Source organism: Rana temporaria, chromosome 2 (genome assembly GCF_905171775.1).
Source record: "Rana temporaria chromosome 2, aRanTem1.1, whole genome shotgun sequence".
Classification (NCBI taxonomy): domain Eukaryota; kingdom Metazoa; phylum Chordata; class Amphibia; order Anura; family Ranidae; genus Rana; species Rana temporaria.
In genome coordinates, this window is record NC_053490.1 from 69,874,213 (window position 1) to 69,900,918 (window position 26,706).

The 26,706-nt window shown below is 44.3% G+C and overlaps 1 protein-coding gene across 2 annotated transcripts in view; it reads right to left on the minus strand.

Moving 5' to 3' along the window:
- LOC120929118 (phosphatidylinositol 3,4,5-trisphosphate 3-phosphatase TPTE2-like) overlaps nt 1-26,706 on the minus strand; it is a 120,174-nt gene that overhangs the window by 83,365 nt on the left and 10,103 nt on the right. For both annotated transcript variants that reach the window (XM_040340346.1, XM_040340347.1), the window contains exon 2: nt 3,216-3,285. In XM_040340346.1, the coding sequence (XP_040196280.1) occupies nt 3,216-3,265 (50 nt within the window). In that variant the 5' untranslated portion in view covers nt 3,266-3,285. The remainder of the gene's footprint in view (nt 1-3,215; nt 3,286-26,706) is intronic.

The window sequence follows — 26,706 nt, forward strand, 5'->3', positions numbered from 1 at the left end:
GCATACTTACACTTACGCGGCGTATCTGGAGATACGTCGGCGTAAGTGCTTTGTGAATCTGGGCCATAATGTGCATCGCATACTAGCATATTATGTTAAACTTACCTTAAAACTAAGCTCTTCCAGCACAGAGATGTCAGCGCTGCAGGACATCTGATCTTCACCCGTCTTGCTTCTAGGTTCGTGGACTCCGGCTCTGTCATTGCCCGGAGCTGCGATGACATCACTTGCGCACGTGAGGGTGGGAACTGCCATTCACGGCACGTGGCTCTGAAGAATAGGCACAGGTGGCCGTTCATTTAGAGAACATGCGCCAGTGATGTCACTGGCTACATGTACAATAAATATCTCCTAAACGGTTGAGGAGATATTTGCATTACCTATAGGTAGGCCTTAGTATAGGCTTATCTATAGGTAAAAGAAAAAGATGGAAGTTGTAATTCATTGTAGGACATATCAAACCTGTATTCTATAGAAGAAATGCAACTCATATTTAAAGATGATATCTAAACATGTAGTAGCACATTTTGTTCTTGGTGCAGAAACTGCAAAATATATACCTATGATTTAATCATCATAACCAAACCTATCATTATATAAATCACACATATTCATGTCATCATTATAGATGCATACTGGAAGAATACTCAAATTGCAAGTCTTTACATGATTCTAACGGATGTCAATGCGAAAATAAAGTAGAGGATAAGGATCTAATTTAGAAAAAAGCTAATATTTGAACCATAGGCGTGCGCACAGGGTGTGCCAGGTGTGCCCAGGCACACCCTAATCACCCTGTGAAGCACAGATTCCCCCTGCTGCCCTGGTTCCCCTCTCCTTCCCCCCTTCTGGCTTCCCTACTCTCCTCTCCCTCCAGCTGTTGCTGTGGGTATGTTTTAGGATGAGTGTGGGAAGGGGTCGGTAAATATGTAACTTACCTCCCCCTTCTCTTTCATTGTGAGTGATCGCTACGATGTGTTTGATCTTTGGGGTGCACACCCTAATGCCATAGGCTGCGCACACCTATGATTTGAACGTTTCAGGCATTCTTAACATTGAATATTTAGAGAAGAAACAGCTTGAAAGGTTCCAATCAGCTTTTAAGACCTGGGAGAAGATGTGCATTGGTGTAAACCTAGAAAAATAAACTATTCATGGCTCTACATTTACTGCATCTGTAATATGATGTTGTCATCTTTCTGACCAACAATGCAGTCTTTGAGTATTCATACTGCCATATCCATAGGTATTTCTATACATGGGAATATTCTCTGATTCTGTCTGCAGCGGGCCTTATAGCCATAGCTGCCAACTGTCCCAAATTTTGAGGGACTGTCCTTGATTGGAACAAAGTCCCTCTTTCCTCCTCATTCCTCATTAATTTTGATCTGATCTATATAATTGTAAATAAAATGCACTTTTTAGCTTTCAAAAAGTGTTTCCCGGTACTAAACCTTTCATCCAATTTCTAAATGGCTGTATTTGTAATTTTCAAAAGTCAGTATAAAGGAATAGTAGTGGTAAAAAAGCACTTGTGGGTTTAACTAATATTTTTTTGTATAATTCTCCTTTAATGGGGCGTAGGAGAAGGTGTGCCCTATGCCTATATACTTTTGCTAATAGGTGTCCCCCGCAGGCCCGTCGGAACAGGACAGGCAAAACAAGCAACTGCTTGGGGCCCCGAGCTGGCCTGGGGCCCCAACAGAGCGCCGCCACGCCGCCGCTTCCTATAAATGCTGCAGCCTGTAGCGTGGCCAAGCTCCTTTCCTAATTCCTCCTGCAGTCCGGCCTGGGTACCGTAACCGCGTGGTACAGGAGATTCAGGTTCTTAAAGGTGACGTACCTGTACATGCCTTTGCCCAGCCGTGCCGCCTTGCCAAAGTAAATATATAGGTGGCGGTCCTTAAAATGGTTGTATGCCCAGAAAAAAAAGGCAAGCTAGCTCATTATAAAATACTTACCTTAGAACGATCAACGCTGAAAGGGCCGACATTTTCGTGAGCTCCGGCGCTGTGAGTGACCAGAGCCGTGTGCGGGACCCTACGGTTTTGACAAGAATATCTCCTAAACTATGAAAGTTTAGAAGATATTTATTTTACCTACAGGCAGGGCCGCCATCAGGAATTATGGGGCCCCTTACACAGCTTCAGGCATGGGCCCCCTGGAGCAGAGAACCGGGGGGGGGGGTGCTGCCGTCTGAAATTAAGAAGCGGGGGGGGGGGGGGGCCTTTACAAAAAAAAAGAAGAAATAAAGAAAAATATATATATAAAAAAAAAGGGGGGTAGTTAATAAAAAAAAAAATATATATATATACACAAAATATTTTATTTTTTTATAAAAAGAAATTACAAAAAAAGGGGGGGGGGGTTGCCATCTGGGACCTCTGGGCCCTTTAATAATAATAAAAATAAAATAAATAAACATTTATAAAAAAACAAAAAAAAGGTGGTTGCCACATGGGGCCCTGGCGACCTCTGAGCCCTTTAATAAAAAATATATATATATAAAAAAAAGAAATAAAAAAGAAATAAAATGAAATAAAATAATATAAAAAAAATTATATTTTTTTTATAAAAAAAGGGGGGTTGCCATCCGGGGGCCCTGGGGACCTCTTGGTCATATATATATATATATATATATATATATATATATATATATATATATATATAAATAAATAAAAGAAATAAAAAAATATATAAAAAAAAAAAAATTTTATAAAAAGAGGGGGGTTGTCATCCGGGGCCCTGGGGATCTCCGGGACCTTGGGGACCCCCAAAAAAAATATATATATAAAGAATTTTTTTTTTTTTTTATAAAAAATAAATTAAAAAAAGGGAGGGTTGCCATCCTCCGGACCCCTAAAAAAAGGCGGTTGCCATCCGGGCCCCTGGGGACCCCTGGGCCCCTTACAGGTGTACTGCCTGTACCCCCCTGATGGCGGCCCTGCCTACAGGTGAGCCTTATTAAAGGCTTACATGTAGGTAAAAATCACAAAGCGAGGTATACAATCGCTTTAAGCCATTTTAATGGGCTAATTTTTGAAAAACAATCTTGATTTTATTGTGTATATTTTGTACTTATTTCATACATGTAATAGACTTTTTGACCTTATGTGATTGTAATGCTTTTGATGGTACCAGGAAAATCATTCTCGCCGCTCTCTCCCCCCCTTTTTTGATTTATGGTTCAAAAATTACCCTAGATTATCACTCACCCGTTGACACCATTGCCCTCTGCCTTGGGATCAAATCTCACACTTGACATCTTGTCAATGATTTCAGGAGCTGAAACAAAATACAGACAAACTTTAACTAAAACCACCGAAAAAATTCAGTCTACAAAGTACTTTACCAATCAATGATAAACTTTTAAAACACTCAAATTTTATACTAGCATTAACAAATGCATGATTGGGATTGTTTTATATATGAGGGAAGGCCATCTGGGCCCACGTAAAATGATTATGGTACAAATTTCAAGATGTTTTTTGCTTTTTCAGATTTTGGAACTAATGTGTACAGTTTTTGCTTATATTTCTTTGGTAAAGCATAACGCCTAGTTAACTACCGTATTTATCGCGGTATAACGTGCTCCCGCGTATACCGCGCACCCCTAAAGTTGCCTGAATCCTGTGGAAAAAATGTTTTTTTGTACTTTGTACTAGTTTTGGTGTCTTGCGCGGCGTCCATCGGCGGCCTCGTCGGGTCCGGCGTCCGTCTGTGGCTTCGGGTGTCCTCTTCGTTGGGTCCGGCGTCCTTCTGCGGCTTCGGGTGTCCTCTTCGTCGGGTCCGGGGTCCGTCTGCGGCTTCGGGTGTCCTCTTCGTCAGGTCCGGCGTCCTTCTGCGGCATCCTCGCGTCCTCCCCGCTCGAATACTGCGCCGACATATACAGAGCGCAGTACACTCGTGTATTGTCGGGCAGGCTTGGCAACTCTCGCGCTGACGTCCTGTACGTCCAGGACGTGAGCGCGGAAGGAGCCGAGACTGGCCGACTATACCCGAGTGTACTGCGCTCGGTATATGTCGGCGCAGTATTCAAACTCGGCGCAGGAAAGCGGGTATCGGCGTATACCGCGCACCCACGATTTTGCCCTGATTTTCAGGGCAAAAAAGTGCGTGGTATACGCCGATAAATATGGTATATTATTGACCACATATATTTAATTCCACCTATGTTATGTTTGTCTTGTGCCTTCTTTTATTTTTTGCCATTGTTCAAAATGGGGAATTCAATGTCAATAAAATTGACCTTTTTTGACCGCTATGAGACTTGCGCAAAGATTGGACAATTTAGGGATACGCTAGGGGTGGCAATGACTGTGCCCACTAGAACAGCTCATTAAGAGCCACAGAGATCACTCAACTTGGTAGAAAACTTTAGTTTGATGGGGCTGTTTCTTGTTTATTCTCATGGCGTGAGCCCCTTTTGTTTATCTGGCACAAGGGTCTCAAAAGTGCAGCCCGAGGTCCAAATGTGGCCCTTTGCCAGCCTTTATCCTTATAAGAGGCACTATTGCTTCCGTTGACACCAACAATAGGGCACCATTTCTTCCACCAATCCCAATCACGGGGTACTATTCCTCCTACCAATAGGGGCACTACTCCTCAATTTATATTTACTACCAACCCTGAGGCCATGTATATCCTCACTGATGCTGGACCTGGGACATTTTCTACCCCCGTTGGCCACAATCCGGCCCTCCTAAAGTCTAGAGGACAATAAACTGGCCCTTTGTTTGAAAAGTTTGGAGACCCCTGACCTGGCAGATACAATGGTGGGTTCCATGGCTACATTGGAAGGACAAATATATTTATGCCTAATGTTCTTATGGAGGCCTCTGATCATCTATGGCTAGTCTATTTGATGCTAGTATTCTTGGAAGGCTACCTGTTATTTCAAATTCCTGACTGTAACTAATCTGCCATTCCGCCATAACATACAGAAAAAAAGGTCATCACAATGTTTGTGTTACTTTGTTACAGTTATATGGCTGGTTTGAAAAATTACAAGCAAAAGTAAATATAAGAAAAAATCAATAAAATGAATCATAAAAATACTACTATAATAGAATACAGCCTATGACATTGTTTTTAAAAAGATGAGGGATGGACAGCCGCACTCCAAACCAAACAGGTTGTCTTTATTCAAATCAACAGCAAGAACACAGCAGATCACAGCAATAGGAACAGGAGAATACCGACGTTTCGCACTGGCTTCAGTGCTTATTCATTCAGCCATGAATAAGCACTGAAGCCAGTGCGAAACGTCGGTTTGAATAAAGACTACCTGTTTGGTTTGGAGTGCGGCTGTCCATCCCTCATTTTTTTACCAATATTTGCCTTAGTGCATTGCCTGCACCCTAGGTGTCCTATATTTTTGAAACGACCCTACAATAGACCTACCTTGAGCGGTGATCTTCTCTCCGACATTGTTTTTAAAAGTAATACTGCTCGGAAGCATTACGTTAATGGTAACAATTGGGTGAAATATAATATCTGATTACATTAATTGGACTATTTTTGGAAACATTGAGAACTGACAATTGGGAAAATTTGTGGCATTTATATCCAATCGCCTGGCTTACATCACTCTATTATTAACCTTACATTGACCCCCCTACTTCCGGATAATTCCTCAGTTTACACTTATTAGTATCATCTTTGTTATTCCTTCATCTTGGTTTGGCCTTTGAAACTGACTTATGTCCCGTACACACGATCAGGCTTTTGCCTGGCCAAATCGGAATTTCGACAGAATTCCATCGGAAAAAAATAGAACATGTTCTATATCTAAAGTCCGATGGAATTCATCAGAATTTCCGATGAAAAAACTCAGATGGGGCTACACACGGAGGGAAAATCCGATGGAAAAGGTCCATCTGACTTTTTCCATCGGAAATTCCGATCGTGTGCATTGGACATACAAACCTATGAAACTATGTCTACTCATAATTATTACATAGAGAAACATAATCACTACGTCTAATGACCCCTGACACACATGGATAGAAAGTATAGATGTTGAAGGATGTTCATTAAATAGTTTATTCAAACATTTGGATGAATCACCACCATTGATCACACCTGTTAGCAGACTACATGATGATTAAAGAATTGATGTAACCTTGTGTTTTGTTCCCAGTGGTAAAAGAGCTGATGTCATAATTGACATGCACCACATACTGTACCTAAGGCAACCAAGTCAGAATGTTCTTGAATCAGCATCCAGTTGACAGGAAACTAGGTCATATAAACACCCTGTAGTAAAGATGGTTCCTAATACAAGCTAAAAGCTCCCGCCTGGCAATAGAAAAGTGCAGTAGCCCAAACATGCTAAAAACAAAACACTCCCGAGGCACTAATTGTGTTGATATTCAGATTTGGTTCAAACTCAAATTGACCCAAATTATGTTAATTCCCTTCTCCTCAGGGAACAACTAGCATACTAGCATACTGGCATACTGGTGATCTGCCGATATGGTTCCGGCTATCGTGAAAGTTCCTGCGCAGGCGCAATCTGATCTGCCGAGATGGTTCCGGCTAACGGGAAAGTTCCTTCAAGGACTGCGCAGGCGCAAACTTGCCGACGGAAATCTCCGAACCTCGGCCGGCATCCAGGGCGACGTGGATTTCGAGGAAAGTGGCCAGTCGGCCTCACGTCCTTGCTTCGCTCGGACGGCTCGCTCCGCTCGCTCGGCCTCCTGTCTCTTTTTTTAACATCCTCCAATCCACGGGGATGTTAAAGAATGAGCCTGGATGCCGGGCGAGGTTCGGAGATTTCCGTCAGCAAGTTTGCGCCTGCGCAGTCAGTGAAGGAACTTTCCCTTTATGGGAACCTTAAGGACAAGTCACCGGCATAGGAAGGATTTGACCTCATTTGGCAGCCTTGGTTGGGCTTAACTAATATTTTTTTGTATAATTTTCCTTTAACTGCTTGCCGACCAGCGGACGACTATTTACGTCGATAGCATGGCACGGACAGGCAGAAGGACGTATATATATGTCCCCTTTAAAAAGCCGGCATTGTGGGCGTGGCGCCCGCCAGGAGCTCCGTGACTCCGACCGCGGGTCCCGCAGACTCGATGTCTGCGGGCATACCCGCGATCGTGTCACAGTGAGGAAGAAGGGGGAAATGCTTATGTAAACAAGCATTTCCCAAGTCTTCCTAGTGACAGGACAGTGTACACAGCTTACTGTAATCGGAAGCTGTGATCACTCTCGTGTCACAGTAAGCCCATCCCCCCTACAGTTAGAACACATTCCTAGGCACACTTAACCCCTTCAGCGCCACCTAGTGGTTAAACCCTTCACTGCCAGTGTCATTTTCACAGTAATCAGTGCATTTTTATAGCACTGATCGCTGTAAAAATGACAATGGTTCCAAAAATGTGTCAAAAGTGTCCGATGTGTCCGCCATAAAGTCGCAGTCATGATAAAAGTTGTTGATCGCCGCCATTACTAGTAAAAAAAATAATAATAAAAATGCCATAATTCTATCCCCTATTTTGCGCAAACCAATTAATATACACTTATTGCGATTTTTTTTTTACCAAAAATATGTAGAAGAATGTGTATCGGCCTAAACTGATGAAAACAAATGTTTTTTATATATTTTTGGGGGATATTTATTATAGCAAAAAGTTAAAAATATTGAATTTTTTTTCAAAATTGTCGCTTTCAAAAAACCGCAGAGGTGATCAAATACCACCAAAAGAAAGCTCTATTTGTGGGAAAAAAGGACGTCAATCTTGTTTGGGAGCCACGTCGCACGAGCGCGCAATTGTTAGTTAAAGCGACGTAGTGCCAAATCGCAAAAAGTGGCCCGGTCATTGACCAGCAAAATGGTCCGGGGCTTAAGTAGTTAAGGGGGCAAACTCAAATTGACCCAAATTATGTTAATTCCCTTCTCCTCGGGGAACAACTAGCAAAGCGGCATAGGAAGAATTTGAACTAATCGGGCAGCCTTGGCTGGATAACTCTAGTCTCGTCCCACCGCAGTTAGTGATGAATAGGCTATTACGACTTTAACCCATCAAGAGTCACAAATAGAGCAGAGAAGGAAAAGAAAGGAGATTATTATATTTTTTCCCCAACATCCGGATACTGTACCGTGTGCTAGTTATGTTACAGTAGTTGTTTGTCTAGCATAAATTGTATTTCATATAATGTGACTTGCTGAAGTTTAATCCATCTGTATGACTGATGTAACTCACCATTGTATGTCTGTATGGCTGTATAGTCACTTTGTGCAATAGCAATAAAAAACTTTTTGATTTAGAAAAAAAAAATGACCCGGAATTCAAGTTCCATTTTTAATTAGAGTTTTTGAATCAAAGTCAAAAGTGGACTCTTTGTGAAGGTACTTTGAAGAAATGCTAGACAATCTATTTTATCACACATGGAATGGGAACCCCCTAAAGCAGTGATTCCCAACCTTCTAGCGCCCTGACCCCTTGATAAAATTTCCCAAGTTGTGGGGACCCCAACAGTAAAATTATTTGCGTGGCAAGACAAGTAATTTGCACCCCTAACCCACAGACTTATAGCGCTCACTCGTACAGTGTTAAAACCCCTTATGGTACATTTTAGGATGTACCACTCTTTCTCTTTGTTCTCCTTTTCTTTCCCTTGTATCTCTCTCTATCCTAATTTCTTTTTTTTTCTTTTTTTCCCTATCCCTCTCTCTAGCCGTCTTTCTTGTTATTTCTCTTATTCTTTCTCTCCCTTTTTCTTGGTTCCTCCCCCTTTCCCTCTCCCTTCCGTGTATTCTCTATTTTTATTCCTTCACTTACTCCTTGGTGGGGGGCCACAGAAACATACCAGCTGGGCAGCCACAGGCTCCAAGGACAGCCCTACTGGGGGGCCGAAAAAGGCTGGGAGAGCAGTGTGGGCTTCAGGAACAGCCCAGGATTCGGTGACCCCTGGCAAATCATCATTTGACCCCCGAGGGGGCCCCGACTCCAGGTTGAGAACCACTGCCCTAAAGCCTCAAGTCTGTTTTTTTGTTAGTTTTAAATTAAGTGAATGCGCCAAAAGAAAAAAAAGAAAAAATTTTTCGGTAAAATACATACAATACAAAACACAGTAAAACAGTAAAAAACAATGCCAAAAACATTATATTTTTCAATATTCCTTTTCAAACCTTTTACCTAAAACACCTCAAGTAATTACAAACTGCACCCAAAACAAAAAAGGAACTGTGGATGGCTTTAGGGTTTCCCATACTGTTTGGATTTCAGTAGCTTGCCTGGCAACCCTCCAAAGGACCATAAAATGTTATTCAGATTTTTCTTGGATTAAAAATATTTGGGTCACACTGAATCGCTTATCACTACAACATCAAATATAACATGGATATTTGAAACAAAAGCTGTAAATCTAGTTGTGGAATTAAAGGACAGTCAGCCATGCAGGTATGATCCAACTACCCCAAGGCATTATGTGTCTTCTATGGTCCCTAAACACAAACATTTTCAGTTCCAGATGATCAAGAATCCAATTATAGCAATCAGAGTCTGTTCTCTAACTTGTCTGGTGGTAACTATTCCTTCACAAGAAATCTAAGCTGATGGTGCCTGTGGGTTGGTCATAGGCAACAGATTGCCTCTGGATAGGCAGACTATTATGTCACCTAGGGGTTGATGTACTAAAACTAGAGAGTGAAAAATCTGGTGCAGCTCTGCATAGAAACCAATCAGCTATCTGGGGTCACAGAAGTCTCTTACCAATACCTAGTTATGCTACCCATTTATCCGACACAGTTTGCTCCCTTTACGGGGTGTCGGATGAGACTCTGTACGGAAAGCGTTGATTGGGTTCCCCGCCCCTCTTTAGCCCAGCCTACATATAGTTGAGTAGGGGATCTCCTACGGGGACATCGATTTATATTTTAATTGCTTCCCCTTTATGGTGCTAGATTAATCTAAAATGAAAATTGAAGTTTGTATTGTATCTTCACTATTTATTTGTCGTTGACTTTTTGACATGGAATGTACTGGGAGCTTTATGTTGTACATTGTATTCATTTATTTCTTTATCAATAAAATAAAACATTAAAGTGAAAGAAACCAATCAGCTTCCAGGTTTTCTTGTCAAAGCTTAATTGAAGAAGCTGAAGTTAGAAGCTGATTTGCTACTATGTACAGCTGTACTAGATTTGGCACTCTTCAGTTTTAGTAAATCAAGCAGCTAATGTCTAATAGTCACCTCCAGGGGCGTACCTAGAGCATTTGGCACCCAGGGCGGATCCAATATCTGGCACCCCCCACGTTAACATGTAAAAACACCCCACTGTGCCACCTGCATACCTCTGCATCCTTCAATATCTTTGTGTTACTACTGTGTACCCCTCTCCACAACCGCACCTCTGGACCACTTTACATTGCACAGCACCCTGCATCACTGTACCCCTTTACATTACACAGCACCCTGCACCTCTGGACCTCTTTACATTACACAGCCCCCTGCATCACTGGATCCCTTTAAAATTACACAGTACCCTGCATCACTGGACCCCTTTACATCTCACAGCCCCCTTCACCTCTGGACCCTTTTACATTACACAGCACCCTGCACCTCTGGGCCCCTTTACATTACACAACACCCTGCACCTCTTTACATTACACAGCCCCTGCACCACTGGACCCCTTTACATCACATAGCCCCCTGCACCTCTGGACCCCTTTACATTACACAGCACCGTGCACCTCTTGACCCCTTTATATTACACAGCACCCTGCATCACTGGACCCCTTTACATTACACAGCACCCTGCATCACTGGACCCCTTTACATTACACAGCACCCTGCATCACTGGACCCCTTTACATTACACAGCACCCTGCATCACTGGACCCCTTTATATCTCATAGCACCCTGCATCTCTGGACCCTTTTACATTGCACAGCACCCTGCATCACTGCACCCCTTTTACATTACACAGCCGCCTGCACCTCTGCACCCCTTTACATCACATAGCCCCCTGCACCTCTGGACCCTTTTACACTACACAGCCCTCTGCACCCCTTTACATTACACAGCACCCTGCATCACTGGACCCCTTTACATTACACAGCACCCTGCATCACTGGACCCCTTTACATTACACAGCACCCTGCATCACTGGACCCCTTTACATCTCATAGCACCCTTCATCTCTGGACCCTTTTACATTGCACAGCACCCTGCATCACTGCACCCCTTTTACATTACACAGCCGCCTGCACCTCTGCACCCCTTTACATCACATAGCCCCCTGCACCTCTGGACCCTTTTACACTACACAGCCCTCTGCACCCCTTTACATTACACAGCACCCTGCATCACTGCACCCCTTTTACATTACACAGCCGCCTGCACCTCTGCACCCCTTTACATCATATAGCCCCCTGCACCTCTGGACCCTTTTACACTACACAGCCCTCTGCACCCCTTTACATTACACAGCACCCTGCATCACTGGACCCCTTTACATTACACAGCACCCTGCATCACTGGACCCCTTTACATCTCACAGCACCCTGCATCACTGGACCCCTTTACATTACACAGCACCCTGCACCTCTGGACCTCTTTACATTACACAGCCCCTTGCATCACTGGACCCCTTTAAAATTACACAGATTCTTTTGGAAACTCTAACAGGATTTCTTGTAAAATTCCCCTAAATTTGGCTTCATCATCTTCCCATTAACTCTGACCAGCTTCCCTGTCCCTGCTGAAGAAAAGCATCCTCACATCATGATACTGCCACCACCATGTTTCACAGTGGGGATGGTGTGTTTGGGATGATGTGCAGTGCTAGTTTTCCACCACACACAGCCCTTTGCTTTTAGACCAAAAAGTACAATTTTGGTCTCATCTGACCAGAGCACCTTCTTCCACATGTTTGCTGTGTCCCCCACATGGCTTCTTGCAAACTGCAAACTGACTTTTTATGGCTTTCTTTCAACAATGACTTTCTTCTTGCCACTCTTTAATAAAGGTGAGATTTGTGGAGGGCACGACTAATAGTTGTCCTGTGGACAGATTCTCCCACCTGAGCTGTGGATCTCCATGGGTGTCTTGGCTGCTTGGGGAAAGGGAATAGCCGCTCCAGGTCGGAACCCAGATGAATATCCTCCATTGCAGACAGCTCAGGTGCAGGCAATGCACTTAGCAAAGCAGGAACAAAGATTGTCTCTGGACAGCCGCACTCTGAACAAATTGTAGCCTTTTATTAAAAGAAGGACAGCACTACAAGTCGCAGCAAAATAAAATAAAACCTGACCTCTGACGCGTTTCGCACTGAAACAGTTGTTTGGTCTCATTAAGGTTGTATATATATTTGATATCATTTGTATTTTTTAGCTATGACTAAGCACTAGTTTCAGTGCGAAACGTGTCAGATGGTCAGGTTTTATTTTATTTTGCTGTGACTTGTAGTGCTGTCCTTTTAATAAAAGGCTGCAATTTGTTCAGAGTGCAGCTGTCCAGAGACAATCTTTGTTACTGCTCTGTCTTGGCTGCTTCTCTGTTTAATGCTCTCCTTGTCCGGCCTGTCAGTGTAGGTGGACGGCCATGTCTTGGTAGGTTTGCAGTTGTGCCATACTCTCCATTTTCGGATGATGGATTGAACAGTGCTCCGTGAGATGTTCAAAGCTTGGGGTTTTTTTTTTTATAACCTATCCCTGCTTTAACCACTTGAGATCCGCGCTATAGACGAAATACGTCCGCAGCGCGGCTCTCAAGTGCCAAGTGGCCGTTTAAAAACGGCCTTTATGTGCATTACCCGCGCGCGCCACTGGGTGGCGCGCGGCGGGTAAAAACTGTCCCGACGCATCGCCGAAGACCCGATGCGTGTACCTGGCGGCCGCGATGTCCGCCGGGTACACGCGATCGTCGGTGACACAGCAGGTGACAGCAGGGACGTGGAGCTCTGTGTGTAAACACAGAGCTCCACGTGCTGTCAGAGGAGAGGAGACCGATCTGTGTCTCTTGTACATAGAGACACAGCATCGGTCCCCTCCCCCAGTCACCCCCCTCCCCCCACACAGTTATAACACACCCAGGCTACACATTTAACCCCTTCCTCACCCCCTAGTGTTAACCCCTTCACTGCCAGTCACATTTATACAGTAATTCGTGCATTTTTATAGCACTGATCGCCGTATAAATGTGAATGGCGCCAAATTTGTGTCAAAAGTGTCCGATACGTCCGCCGCAATATCCCAGTCCCAATAAAAATCGCAGATCGCCACCATTACTAGTAAAAAAAAAAAATAATAAAAAAAATCATAATTCTGTTCCCCATTTTGTAGGCGCTATAACTTTTGCGCAAACCAGTCGCTTATTGCGATTTTTTTTTTTTTTTTTACAAAAATACGTCGAAAAATACGTATCGGCCTTAACTGAGAAAAAAAATAGTTTTTTAAAAAAAAATTGGGATATTTATTATAGCAACAAGTAAAAAAAAAATATATTTTTTTTAAATTGTTGCTCTTTTTTTGTTTATAGCGCAAAAAATAAAAACCGCAGAGGTGATCAAATACCACCAAAAGAAAGCTCTATTTGTGGGGAAAAAAGGACGCCAATTTTGTTTGGGAGCCACGTCGCACGACCGCACAATTGTCAGTTAAAGCGACGCAGTGCCGGACGCTGAGATTTCGCCTGGGAACGAAGGGGGTTTATGTGCCCAGTAAGCAAGTGGTTAAACATCACCACAACTTTATCCCTAGCCTGTCTGGTGTGTTTATTGGTCTTCATGATGTTGTTTGCTCACTAAGGCCTCATACACACGATAGGTTAACCAGAGGACAGCGGTCTGAAAGACCGTTTTCATCAGTCCAAACCGATCGTGTGTGGGCCCCATAGGTTATTTAACCTTAGGTTAATAAAATGAGAACTTGCTTTAAAATTTAACGTATGGATGGTAACCGATAGGTCAAAACCGATCGTTAGTATGCAAAACCATCGGTTAAAAACCCACGCATGCTCAGAATCAAGTCGACGCATGCTTGGAAGCATTGAACTTCGTTTTTTTCAGCACGTCTTTGTGTTTAACGTCACCGCGTTCTGACACGATAGTTTTTTTAACTGATGGTGTGTAGGCACGACTGACCATCAGTCAGCTTCATAGGTTAACCTAAGACAACGGTCCTTCAGACCGTTGTCCTCTGGTTAACCTATCGTGTGTACAAGGCCTTAGGTTCTCTAACAAACCTCTGATGGCTTCACAGAACAGCTGTATTGATACTGAGATTAAATTACACACAAGTGGACTTTATTTACTAATTAGGTGACTTCTGAAGGCAATTGGTTTCACTAGATTTTAGTTAGGGGTATCAGAGTAAAGGGGGCTGAATACAAATGCACGCCACACTTTTCACATATTTATTTGTTTACAAATTTTGATAACCTTTATTCACTTTCCTTCCACTTCACAATTATGTGCCACTTTGTGTTGGTCTATCACATGGATCTTCAAACTACGGCCCTCCAGCTGTTTTGCGGAACTACAAGCCCCATGAGGAATTGTAAAACTCTGACATTCACAGACATGACTAGGCACAGGGCTTTTTTTCAGGGGGAACTTGGGGGAACTCAGTTCCACCACCTCTGGCTCAGACCCTTTGGTGCCCGCTCACCACAATCACTTGTAAACACAGAAGTCTGGTTTCTGTGTTTACAAGTGACAGCTCTGCACTCTGTGTGTAACCCCATGAACTCTACACTCTGTATGTAATGCAATCCTGGTATTTAATGCCACTTTAATACCCTTCTACTGTTTGTGAAATTTGAATGGGGTCGTGGTTGAGTTCCTGCACCTATTTTCTGAGAAAAAAAGCTCTGACTAGGCATGATGGGAATTGTAGTTCCTGAACAACTGGAGGGCCGTAGTTTGAGGACCCCTGGTCTATCACATAAAATCCCAATAAAATACATTTACGTTTTTGGTTGTAACATGACAAAATGTGTCAAATTTCAGGGGGTATGAATACTTTTTCAAGCCACTGTAAACAAAATTCTTTGGTCCAGTTTTTCATTATCCATCAGACAACTGTGCTACAACTTCATAAACACTGACGTCAGTACTAAGGAAATTTATACTATTTTGTTTGGAAACTGAACTTGCTATGTTGGTGTGTATCTTATCACACAATCTATGTTGCATTAAGCAACAAACATCTCCCTTTTGTTCTAGGTCACAGGTTGCAGTCATTTCTAGTACTGATGTGTGTACAATGGACAGGGAGCTCCGATATAATAATGGTTCTTGTAACCATTTCTGTGCCAAGTATATGTTATTAATAATACAATTAGAACTCTAGCTTGTCATAAGCCTAATGGAGAGACTTGCATTGTGCAGGAATGTAATTAATGTAACTTAATCCTATTGTGTCAGGGTAAATAAACACTTGCATGTCATGGTGAATACAGAATATGAAGACAGAAGCATTGCATGGCCTACAAACAATCATGTGTCCCCCAACAAGTCTGAAGTGGGAAAAAAAATTAAAAAAAAAATGTGTCCCCCGACAAAGGATGAAAAAAGATCAGCTTGGACGTGCCACTGGTGCCCCTATGGTCAGAACTACATGTATTTGTATATGTCATGTGCAGTCGCAATATAAAGAATACAGGTAGGATGCATTCACACTGTAAAAGTATATCAACAAGTTGTCATAAAGACTACAAAAGAAATCTGCCATTCTGGAAAATGTTTTCTATTTGGGTTTCAAGTTACTGTGAGGCACAGTGCAGAGCATATAAATAGATTCACAAAGAGTTGCCTAAACTTGCGGCGGCGTAGCTTAGCGTGTTTAGGCTACGCCGCCGTAAGTTAGCTAGGCAAGTACATGATTCACAATGTACTTGCCTGCTATGTTACGGCGGCGTAGCCTAAAGCGGGCGGGCGCAAGGGCGCCAAATTCAAATGTGTGTAAGGGGGGCGTGTTTTAGGACAATAAGGCTTGACTTTACGTTTTTGACGTTTTTTTATTACTGCGCATGCGCCGGGCACCTACATTTCCCAGTGTGCATTGCGGCTAAGTACGCCGCACGGGCCTATTGATTTTGACGTGGACGTAAACGACGTAAATTCTGATTCACGGACGACTTACGCAAACAACGTAAAAAAATTCGAATTTTGACACGGGAACGGCGGCCATACTTGACATTACTATTCCAACTAGGGCCTAGCTCTAACTTTACGCGGCCTATCTCTTATGTAAACGGCGTAAAAGTACTGCGTCGGCCGGGCGTACGTTCGTGAATCGGCGTATCTCCTCATTTACATATTCTACGCCGACCGCAATGGAAGCGCCACCTAGCGACCATCCAAAATATTGCAATCTAAGATAGGACGGCGCAAGCCGTCGTATCTTAGATATGTTTAAGCGTATCTCTGTTTGAGCATACGCTTAAACATAAGTCGGCGTAGATTCTGAGTTAGGTCGGCTTATCTACTGATAAGCCGGCCTAACTCTTTCTGAATCTACCTAAAAGTATTCAAAGCACAGAGTACACTCAGCACAAAGCATTGAGTGTAAACTGTGCTCAGGGTACCTCAATTTCTCAATCAGGGATTTACCGCATTATGGCCACTAGATGGAGCTGACAATCATAGGAAATAAATGTATTAGGCAAATTATGGGGTTTATTCTTGATGGCCGAGCGAATGCTGGAGAAATTCACACAGCAATATTCATACAAAGAATAGCAAACACACAATGTGCATAGGACAATGTTGCATATGGTGTACACAGCACATAACTAACCCAAGTTCCATATCACAAAAAGTTCACAGAATACTCATCATATAGGGGGTTATTTACAAAAGGCAAATCCAGTGAAAAGTGCACGTTAAATTGCACTGAAAGTGTACTTGGAAGTGCAGTCACTGTAGATCGGAGGGTAACATGCAAGGAAAATAAAAAAACAGCATTTTAGCTTACACATGATTGGATAATAAAATCAGCAGAGCTTCCTCTCAATTCAGATCTATCCCTCAGATTTACAGTGACTGCACTTCCAAGTGCACTTTCTGTGCAATTTCAAGTACACTTTGCACTTGTAGTTTGCACTTGTAGTGCAAAGTGAATTTGCCTTTCGTAAATAACCCCCATTGTGTACAAAGCATACACAACACAGAGCACACACAAAATACAATTCATACAATATATACTACACAAAGGGCTAGATTCAGTAAGCAATTGCGCCTGCCTAACCATAGTTACGCAGCGCAATTGCTTAGTTGCGTCGGCGTAACGACTTTTCTGTATTCAGAAAGCTCGTTACGCCGACTGCAGCCTAACATATGACTGGCATAAGGCTCTTATGCCGTCGTATCTTAGGCTGCATTCTTACGATGGCTGCTAGGTGGCGTTCCCGTAGTGGTCAGCGTAGAGTATGCAAATTGCATACTAACGCCGATTCACAACCGTACGCGCGCCCTACGTACGCATTTTACGTCGTTTACGTTCGTCGGGTTCCGCGTAAGGCTGCTTCTGCTATTAGCAGGGGCAGCCAATGCTAAGTATACCCGTCGTTCCCGCGTCGCGATGTTTGAAAATTACGTCGTTTGCGTAAAAGAATTGTGAATGGCGCTGGACGCCATTTACGTTCACGTTGAAGCAAATGACGTCCTTGTGACGTCATTTGCCGCAATGCACGTCGGGAAAGTTTCACGACGGAGCATGCGTACTACGTTCGGCGCGGGAACGCGCCTAATTTAAATGATCCACGCCCCCTACGGGATCATTTAAATTACGCACCCTTACGCCGGGCAGTTTTAAGGAGCGCCTGCACAAATTACATGAATGAAGCGTAGCGCAGGCAAATTATGGAGGCGCAGCGTTAAAACGGTACGCTGCGCTTCCGTAAGAGGGCGCAAATCGTACCTGAATCCACCCTAAAGTGTACAAACTAGAGAGCATATAAAGCACAAAATATGTGTAGCGCCTGGTTACTTCAAAGTACCGGTGCTATTTAAACTTAGAGGGAGATCAGAGTGTAGTTAAACTCTGATCCGGTTGATATGTTCAAATTGGGTCTCTGTCTCAGCTTGCTTGTGCTGTGGGCTCATTCTGTTGTGCTGGGGTGTTCTTCCCACCCCAGGGCAGTAGATGGCAGCAGTGGAGTCAAGGTTTGGGTGCTCTTCCCCAGCAGCTAATCAGGTGGGTTGAGCATCGCTGTGCATGCTGGGGGAGGGTATTTATGGGCAGGCGCCATTAGTTCTGGGTCTTCTTCACGTGCGGCATCCACCTTTAGGGTGTCTGCACCACGGCGCCCCGGCGTGCATGCCACGTGGAGTTCCTGGTTCCGGAACATTTGAGCTGTGGCAGGGAGCCCAGTGGTCGACTGGGTCCCCAATTCTGAAGATCCCAAGCGGTATTGCTGTTTGGTGGGGAGTCCATCTGAGGAGAGCCAATGAGAGGATGGCGATCCAATAGGGTCTCGACAATCCACCGGGGATCGAGGTACCTGGACACTGGAAGGCTGGTCACCTCTCAGTCGGTACCTGAAAGAAGTTGAAGGAGATCCAGGTGTAATTCCACCAAGGAGGGTTATCTCTGTAATCACAATCAGGAGGGCCTGTGGCAAAGGTTTCCCACTGAGTTCATTCCAGGAGGGTCTGTGGCAGAGACTTTTCCTCAAAGGTTCGAGCGATACTCTGGCTGCCCGGTCAGTGAGAGAGGCCTGTCCGGGTATGCTAATCCCACTCAGGCAGGAGTGGCGCAAGAAGTGTTACACGTGGGAGCAGGACTGTTTCCCTATTGCTACGCCTGAATTTGCTATTCTCCTTCTTTCAACTCTACATTCTTCACCACAAGTTTTATTGTTTTTACCCAGCTGGGTAATAAAGAGCACAGCAAAAGACACCTGTTGCAGACATTCCTTTACTTCTGCTATATGCACCATACAACCCTAGGAATTCGGAGAGCCACGAGGTAAATGTGCCACCCAAAACAAACCAGCAGGTCCTCCGGGGGGTAGTGCTACATATGCATAACACAGAACATACACAGTAGACATAGTACAGAGAGTGTACAAACTTGAGAATATATAAAACACAAACTATACAAAGCACATAGCATACAAAATATACATAACACAAGAAACATACAATTTCTGTGTGAATGTCTCTAGTTTCCATAAGGCTGTATTTTCCTGAAATACCTCAAACAAGAAAATACAGCATTATGGCCACTAGATGGAGCTGACAATTGTAGGAAATGACTGTATTAAAGTGGAGTTCCACCCATTTAAAAGTCAGCAGCTACGAAAAGTGAAGCTGCTGACTTTTAATAATTGGACACTCACCTGTCCCACGGTCCAGCAATGCGGGCTATGGAAGCCCCGCTCCTCTCCCCCTCCTCTCTGCAGCGCCAGCCTCACTACCATGGCTTCACAGCCAGGCGTGAGTCAGGCTGCGCGCTGTGATTGGCCAGGCAATCTTCTGTGACCTGTGAAGTGTCACAGAAGATTGCAGGGAGGGTGGAGAGGTGAACTTCCTTCCAGCGACGCGGAGCCCGGGGAGGCCTCTAAAAAGAGACTATTCACTCCCCCCCCAAATAAATTACATGCCAGGTGTGGCATGTCAGGGGGTCACCTTCACTTAAAGCGGAAGTTCCATTTTTGGGTGGAACTCTGCTTTAAGCAAAATATGGTCAGAATTTGACAGCTAAGCAAATTCTTGTGACATTTGGCCTTTTTATAAATAGGCCCAAAACTGTACAAAGCACAGAGTGCACAAAAAGATACTTGTTGGCTCACATAGCAGTGGAAGCCATTGGCTCCTCATGCTGTCAATCACAGCCAGTGAGCCAATAAGGAGAAAATGGGGGTGGGGCCAAGTCACATTCTGTGTGTGAATAGACAATGTCTATTCACATGAGCAAGGCTCAGGAGCGAGCCAGCTTGAGCGCCTCCATAACAAGAGGGTTGCTGTTGCTGGCACTCGACAGGAGAGAGGAGCCAGGACTGCCGGCAGAAGACCGAGAAAGAAGAGGATTGGGGCAGCTCTGTGCAAAACCATTGCACAGAGCAGGTAAGCATAACATGTTTGTCATTTTAAAAAAAATCACTTTAAATTTGTTTACATTAGGTGTAATACAACTCTACATTAGCTGTATGACTAATGAATCTCTAGGCAAAACCTTTTATTGTTTTTTTGTGTTTTTGATAGAGTGGGAGAGAATTACATCCTCCGATATTTTCTATTGCTGTCTGTGTCCCTATTGGTTGGATTTTGCCCTCTGTTCTGGCGAACAATTGTCAGATAGTGAGGGGAAGATAGATGGGGCTAGAGGGGATGTCAGGGTTGTCACCAAAAGAAGAGGTGAGGGGAAATCTTCCAAAGGGCACATTTCAGGGACTCTGGGACAGGAAGTGAAGGAAAATTTCCCCAACGGTACACAGATAGCAATGAATAAAATGAATAAACTGGTGTTTTCTTCAGATTTGGTGACCCGTCAGAATTGACGTTCCGCGCCGCCATCTTGCTACACCCAACACTTCTCCATAGCAAGGATACTCTGAGAAGGGGAAAACGGACATCTTGTTACACCCACCGAAGTTTTCCATTATACTCAGGAAAGTGAGTTTACATACTGCTGTTACTTCGTCGTATCCCTGGTCCAAACTATGGAACTGATCCACAGAATCAGTTTCCCATAGTTAGGACGAAGATCCGACATGTGTAATTGAATTACACTGTCGGATCTTAAGGATGCAATTGTAGGCCGGCCGCTAGGTGGCGAGGCCATTGCGGCCGGCCTAGAATATGCAAATGACCAGTTACGGCGATCCACGAACGCTCCGACGGGCCCGTCGCTCTAAATCTACGTCGTTTACGTCGAGTTCCGCTGCGTAAAACTAGGGCTGAGCCCTAGTTGTCTTAAGCCATGTTAAGTATGGCCGTCGTTCCCGCGTCGAATTTTTAATTCTACGTCGTTTGCGTAAGACGTCCGTGAATGGCGCTGGACGCCATTTACGTTAACGTCTAAGCAAATGACGTCGAAGCGACGTCAGTTAGCGCAATGCACGTCGGGTAAGTTACCCGACGGAGCATGCGCAGTACGTCCGGCGCGGGAGCGCGCCTAATTTAAATGGGGCGAGTGCCATTTGAATAGGAACTCCTTAAGGATTTAAGTTACAGCGCCGCAAATTTTCAGGTAAGTGCTTTGTGGATCGGCACCTAACGTGGAAATTTTGCGGCAGTGTAACTTAAATCCGAAAAGTTACGTTGCGCCGCTTCTTTGTGGATTACCCCCACAGTACTTAGAAGTCTGACTGACTGGTTAGATTTTGAATTTTAAAAGCAGCAAACTTCTGTCAGATTAGCAAACCTGCGAGATGGGCAGGCTCGCCGCTGCTTTTAAAATTCAACATCATAACAGTCAGACGGAGACCGAAGTACTGGATTTCACTATATAAACTCACTTTACTGTTAAAGGGGAGTTCCAGTCATTTTTTATGTTTATTAAAAGTCAGCAGCTACAAAAAGTGTAGCTGCTGGCTTTTAATAAACATACACTCACCTGCTCCACGGTCCAGCGATGCAACGGCCGGGGCTCCGCTCCTCTCCCCCCCCCCTCTCCGGCCGGCGTCTTCATGCCAAGTGTGGGCACCCGGCCGTGATAGCTTTCGGCTTCACGGCCAGGCACCCACTGCGCATCTGCAAGCGTCACTGCGCCATTCAATTGGACAGACGATCGCCTGGGACCTGTCACGTGTCCCAGGCGATCGCCTACATAGTTACATAGTTACATAGTTAGTCAGGTTGAAAAAAGACACAAGTCCATCCAGTTCAACCACAAAAAAAAAAAACAGGGAGGGACTGCAGAAAGGCGATTAGACTATTCGCCTTAGCAGCCCCTCGGCGGAAGGAGGAAGTGGGACAGGAAGTCCCACTCCTCCTGAAGCCCCCACTCCCCCCCCCCAAAAAAAATTACATGCCAAATGTGGCATGTAAGGGGGCGAGGAGTGGATTAAGCGGAGGTTCCACTTTTGGGTGGAACTCCGCTATAAACATAACTGTAAAATGTAAAACTCTGGTGGGTGTAACAAGATGTCCGCTTTCCCCTTCTCAGAGCATCCTTACTATGGAGGAGTGCGGGGTGTAGCAAGATGGCGGCCACGGAATGTCACTTCCGTTATCAATTCTGACGGGTCGCCATATTTGGGCCATGCATAGACTCCTAATAAACAGTATTTTGAATAAACTTTTCAAGCCATAGGCATATACTAGTTTAAATATGTTGCAAAACAGACCTTTACTTTACAGTAGTAAAAGGAATGAGGAATATGTATTGTACTATTATACTGTATTAGCTTTATATACATACTTATGTATTGTACTATTATACTGTATTAGCTTTATATACATACTTATAAACTATAAGGATTGCTTTCAGTTTGCTTTATCAGTATCAGCAATAGAAGATTGTTCTCCTATGGTTTATTGCACTTAGCATGTTGCTGAAACAAGCAAACTAGTGGCTCCAGACTCGTTCAAACTCCTTACAGCCAATAAACTGGTGTAAATAAAGTCTGGTTTTAATAGTAGGCCATTAGTTATGTTTTCTTTCCTGCAGGATGTAGGTTGCTTCTATTCAGAAAGGCAAGTGTAATAAAAACACTTCTACAGAAAAATCAGTTTCCTCCACAAAGGTAGAGCTGACAGAGAGCAACCTCAGCACCAATTACGAGGCCTTTTTCACATGGTCGTAAAAGTCAAAAGGTATGTGTGACTACGCGTTTCCTCCACAAAGGTAGAGCTGATGGGCTAGATTCACAAAGAGATACGACGGTGTATCTCCTGATACGCCGTCGTATCTCTGACTTAGGCCGTCGTATCTATGCGACTGATTCATAGAATCAGTTACGCATAGATATGCCTAAGATCCGACAGGTGTAACTGTATTACACCGTCGGATCTTAACTGCAATTTAAAAATGGCCGCTGGGGGCGTTCTCGCTGATTTACGCCGAGAATATGTAAATCAGCGAGATACGCCAATTCACGAACGTACGCGGGCCCAACGTCATTTACGTAAGCGTTTTCCCGGCGTATACTTACCCCTGCTTCTATGAGGCTCAGCCAATGTTAAGTATGGCCGTCAAATTTTTTTTTTTCACGTCGTTTGCGTACGTCGATTCACAAAACCGCTCGTCGCAAGTTACGCTCACGCCGAAACCACTGACGTCCTAGCGACGTCATTGGGAGCAATGCACGCCGGGAAAATTCGCTGACGGCGCATGCGCACTTACATCGGCGCGGGGACGCGCCTGATTTAAATAGTACACTCCCCCTAGCCGCGGAATTTGAATTCCGCCGGGGGATTTACGATCCGCCGCCGCAAGTTTGGAGGTAAGTGTTTTGTGAATTACCCACTTGCCTCTCAAACTTGCGGCGGCGGATCTTAAATCACATAGGTTACGCGGATCTAAAGATCCACTGATCTATGTGAATCTAGCCCGATGTCTTAGGAACACGAGTTCCAACTGGAGGATTTACTCTCATTTCTGGCCCTGGGGACATCATTTTTTGATTTCCAATAACTTTTTATCTCAGAGACAATGATCACCAGGACAAATAGAGGGGGTCAATCTTCTCAATGGGGACAGCAGTAAAAACCCAAGGAAAGATCTAACCCTAAGATCCCCCCAGAAAAAGCTTTAAAGTTTACCTTTACATTTTTTTTTTGCAGTTTAGCAGATTGTAGGTGCAATGACTGGCTCCTGCAGACTCTGGATATCTGTCTGCCCATACCTCCGATATCTGAAGGCAGCTACTTGAGAGAAATTAGATCAATGAACTACGAGAGCGCTCACCAGTGCCCTCACAGTTCATTGAGGGCACTCAATATGGCTGATGGTACTTGTAGTGTATTTGATAACAGGAAACTGTGAATGAATGACACAGCCATGTGGGTGGTACATGGCTGTGCTCTACCTGAATTACTGTCACAGGGATGGGGGGATCGGGATGGGGGGATCGGGAGGGGGGGGGGGGAGTTACAGATGCTGGAACATGTTACATATTCAAAAAACAAGTGTAACATGTTCCAAAGGTGACCTGATCGTTTAATACAATGGTTCTCAACCCTGTCCTCAAGTATCCCTAACAGGCCATATTTGCTGGTTTTCCTTTATCTTGCTAGCAGAGGTCCCACCAAAAAAAAACAATATTAAAAGCCAGCAGCTACAAGCCAGCAGCTGCCCCCGCCGTCATCCTCGGTTAGGAAATTAGGAAATTAAGCATTGTGGCTTCACTTCCCGGTTCCCTACTGCGCATGTGCGAGTCACCCTGCGCATCTTCACTGGTGCCCACTGTTTTCTGGGAGCTGTGTGTCTCCCAGAAGACAGCAGGGGTACAGAGTAGGCCCTGGAAGTGGCATAGATTGCCATGGTGATCTATGCCAGGAAGTGGGAGCAAATACCTGTGTTAGACAGGTATCTGCTCTCCCCATTCCCCTGAAAGGTGCCAAATGTGACACCGGAGGGGGGGGGGGTTCCAAAAAGTGGAAGTTCCATTTTTGGGTGGAACTCCACTTTAACCACTTGCTTACTGGGCACATAAACCCCCTTTGTGCCCAGGCGAAATTTCAGCTTCCGGCACTGCGCCGCTTTAACTGATATTTGCACGGTCGTGCGACGTGGCTCCCAAACAAAATTGACGTCCTTTTTTTCCCACAAATAGAGCTTTATTTTGGTGGTATTTGATCACCTCTGCGGTTTTTATTTTTTGCGCTATAAACAAAAAAAGAGCGACAATTTAAAAAAAATATATATATTTTTTACTTGTTGCTATAATAAATATCCCAATTTTTCTTAAAAAAAACAATTTTTTTTCTCAGTTAAGGCCGATACGTATTTTTCGTGTATTTTTGTAAAAAAAAAAAATCGCAATAAGCGACTGGTTTGCGCAAAAGGTATAGCGCCTACAAAATGGGGAACAGAATTATGATTTTTTTTTATGATTTTTTTTTTTACTAGTAATGGCGGCGATCTGCGATTTTTATTGAGACTGCGATATTGCGGCGGACGTATCGGACACTTTTGACACAAATTTGGGACCATTCACATTTATACAACGATCAGTGCTATAACAATGCACTAATTACTGTATAAATGTGACTGGCAGGGAAGGGGTTAACACTAGGGGGTGAGGAAGGGGTTAAATGTGTATCCTGGGTGTGTTCTAACTGTGTGGGGGAGGGGGGTGACTGGGGGAGGTGACCGATGCTGTGTCCCTATGTACAAGGGACACAGATCGGTCTCCTCTCCTCTGACAGCACGTGGAGCTCTGTGTTTACACACAGAGCTCCACGCCCCTGCTGTGTTCCCGACGATCGCGTGTACCCGGCGGACATCGCGGCCGCCAGGTACACGCACCGGCTCTTTGGCGATGCGCCGGGAGAGTGTTTACTCGCTGCGCGCCCCCCAGTGGCGTGCGCGGGTAATGCACATAAAAGGACGTCTAAAGACGTCCACTCGGCACTTGAGAGCCGCGCTGTGGACGTCTTTTATCTATAGCGCGGGTCTCAAGTGGTTAAATCAGAGTTAATGGCTTGGTGTTTTGGACAGCTATTTTATCTAAGAGAAATTCTGAAAACATGGCCTGTTGGGGGTACTTGAGGACAGGGTTGAGAACCACTTCTTTATTACACACTAATTATTCTAAAAAAAGAATAAATCAGCTTAAAAAAATTGAAAAACTCTAACCTCTTGGTGCCCAGAGGCTACATATTTGCGGTCATATTTGTGAATTGCGGTCAATATAGCTGTGCTGAGAGAGCGTTCCCTGCGTGCTCCCAGCACAGTTACCGGCACCTAATCAAAAGCAGCGATTGGGAGTTTTCAGATCAGGTGGCTGCCGTGACACAGTCACGTGATCTTAAGCCCCGCCCTGCCTCCCAGCAACCTAAACCTCTTAAAGGGCCTGGACGTGATGGCGTGAAGAGGTTAAATAATGTAAAATAAAAACTGGCCCTAAACGTTTATATTATCCCTGTAAGTTAACTAGAAGATTGTATACATTATACATTTCACATGTGCCTGTAACTGACACTTTCATAATATTTGGCATGGTTGCATGCATGTGATTTAGGTGTGTACGTTTTTCAGCAGAAACAATCTTTACTGCCAACAATGCAATAATGTTGCATACAAAGTATCATTTACTAATCAGGAGAACAGAGTCATATCTGTCGCCATAGAGGTCATAGACATTCCATAATTATACACGATGCTCCCAGTTTCCCAGTCATTATGTTCTTTCCCAACATAAAATACAGAAGTTGCTATAACCAGCTGCCCCCTTAAAGTGTACAAACACAAATTTTCAAGAAAATGCAAAAGAAGTACAGTATATACTTGAGTATAAGCCGACCCGAATATAAGCCGAGGCACCTAATTTTACCACAAAAAAATGGGAAAACGTATTGACTCGAGTATAAGCCTAGGGTGTCCACCTGCATGCCTCACTGTGCCTCACTTTGCCTCACCATGTCCATGTGCATGCCTCACTGTGTCAATGCCTCAATGTGTATGCCTCACTGTGCCCAAGCCTCACTGTGCCCATGCCTCACTATGCCCATGCCTCACTGTGTCCATGACTAGACTGACGTTTAACATGGGAGTCTATGGAAGGGGTGCCCGGCTTTGAAAAATTGGTGTTCCCCAGCCGTAGGTCCTCCAGACCATAAACTTTGCACACCTG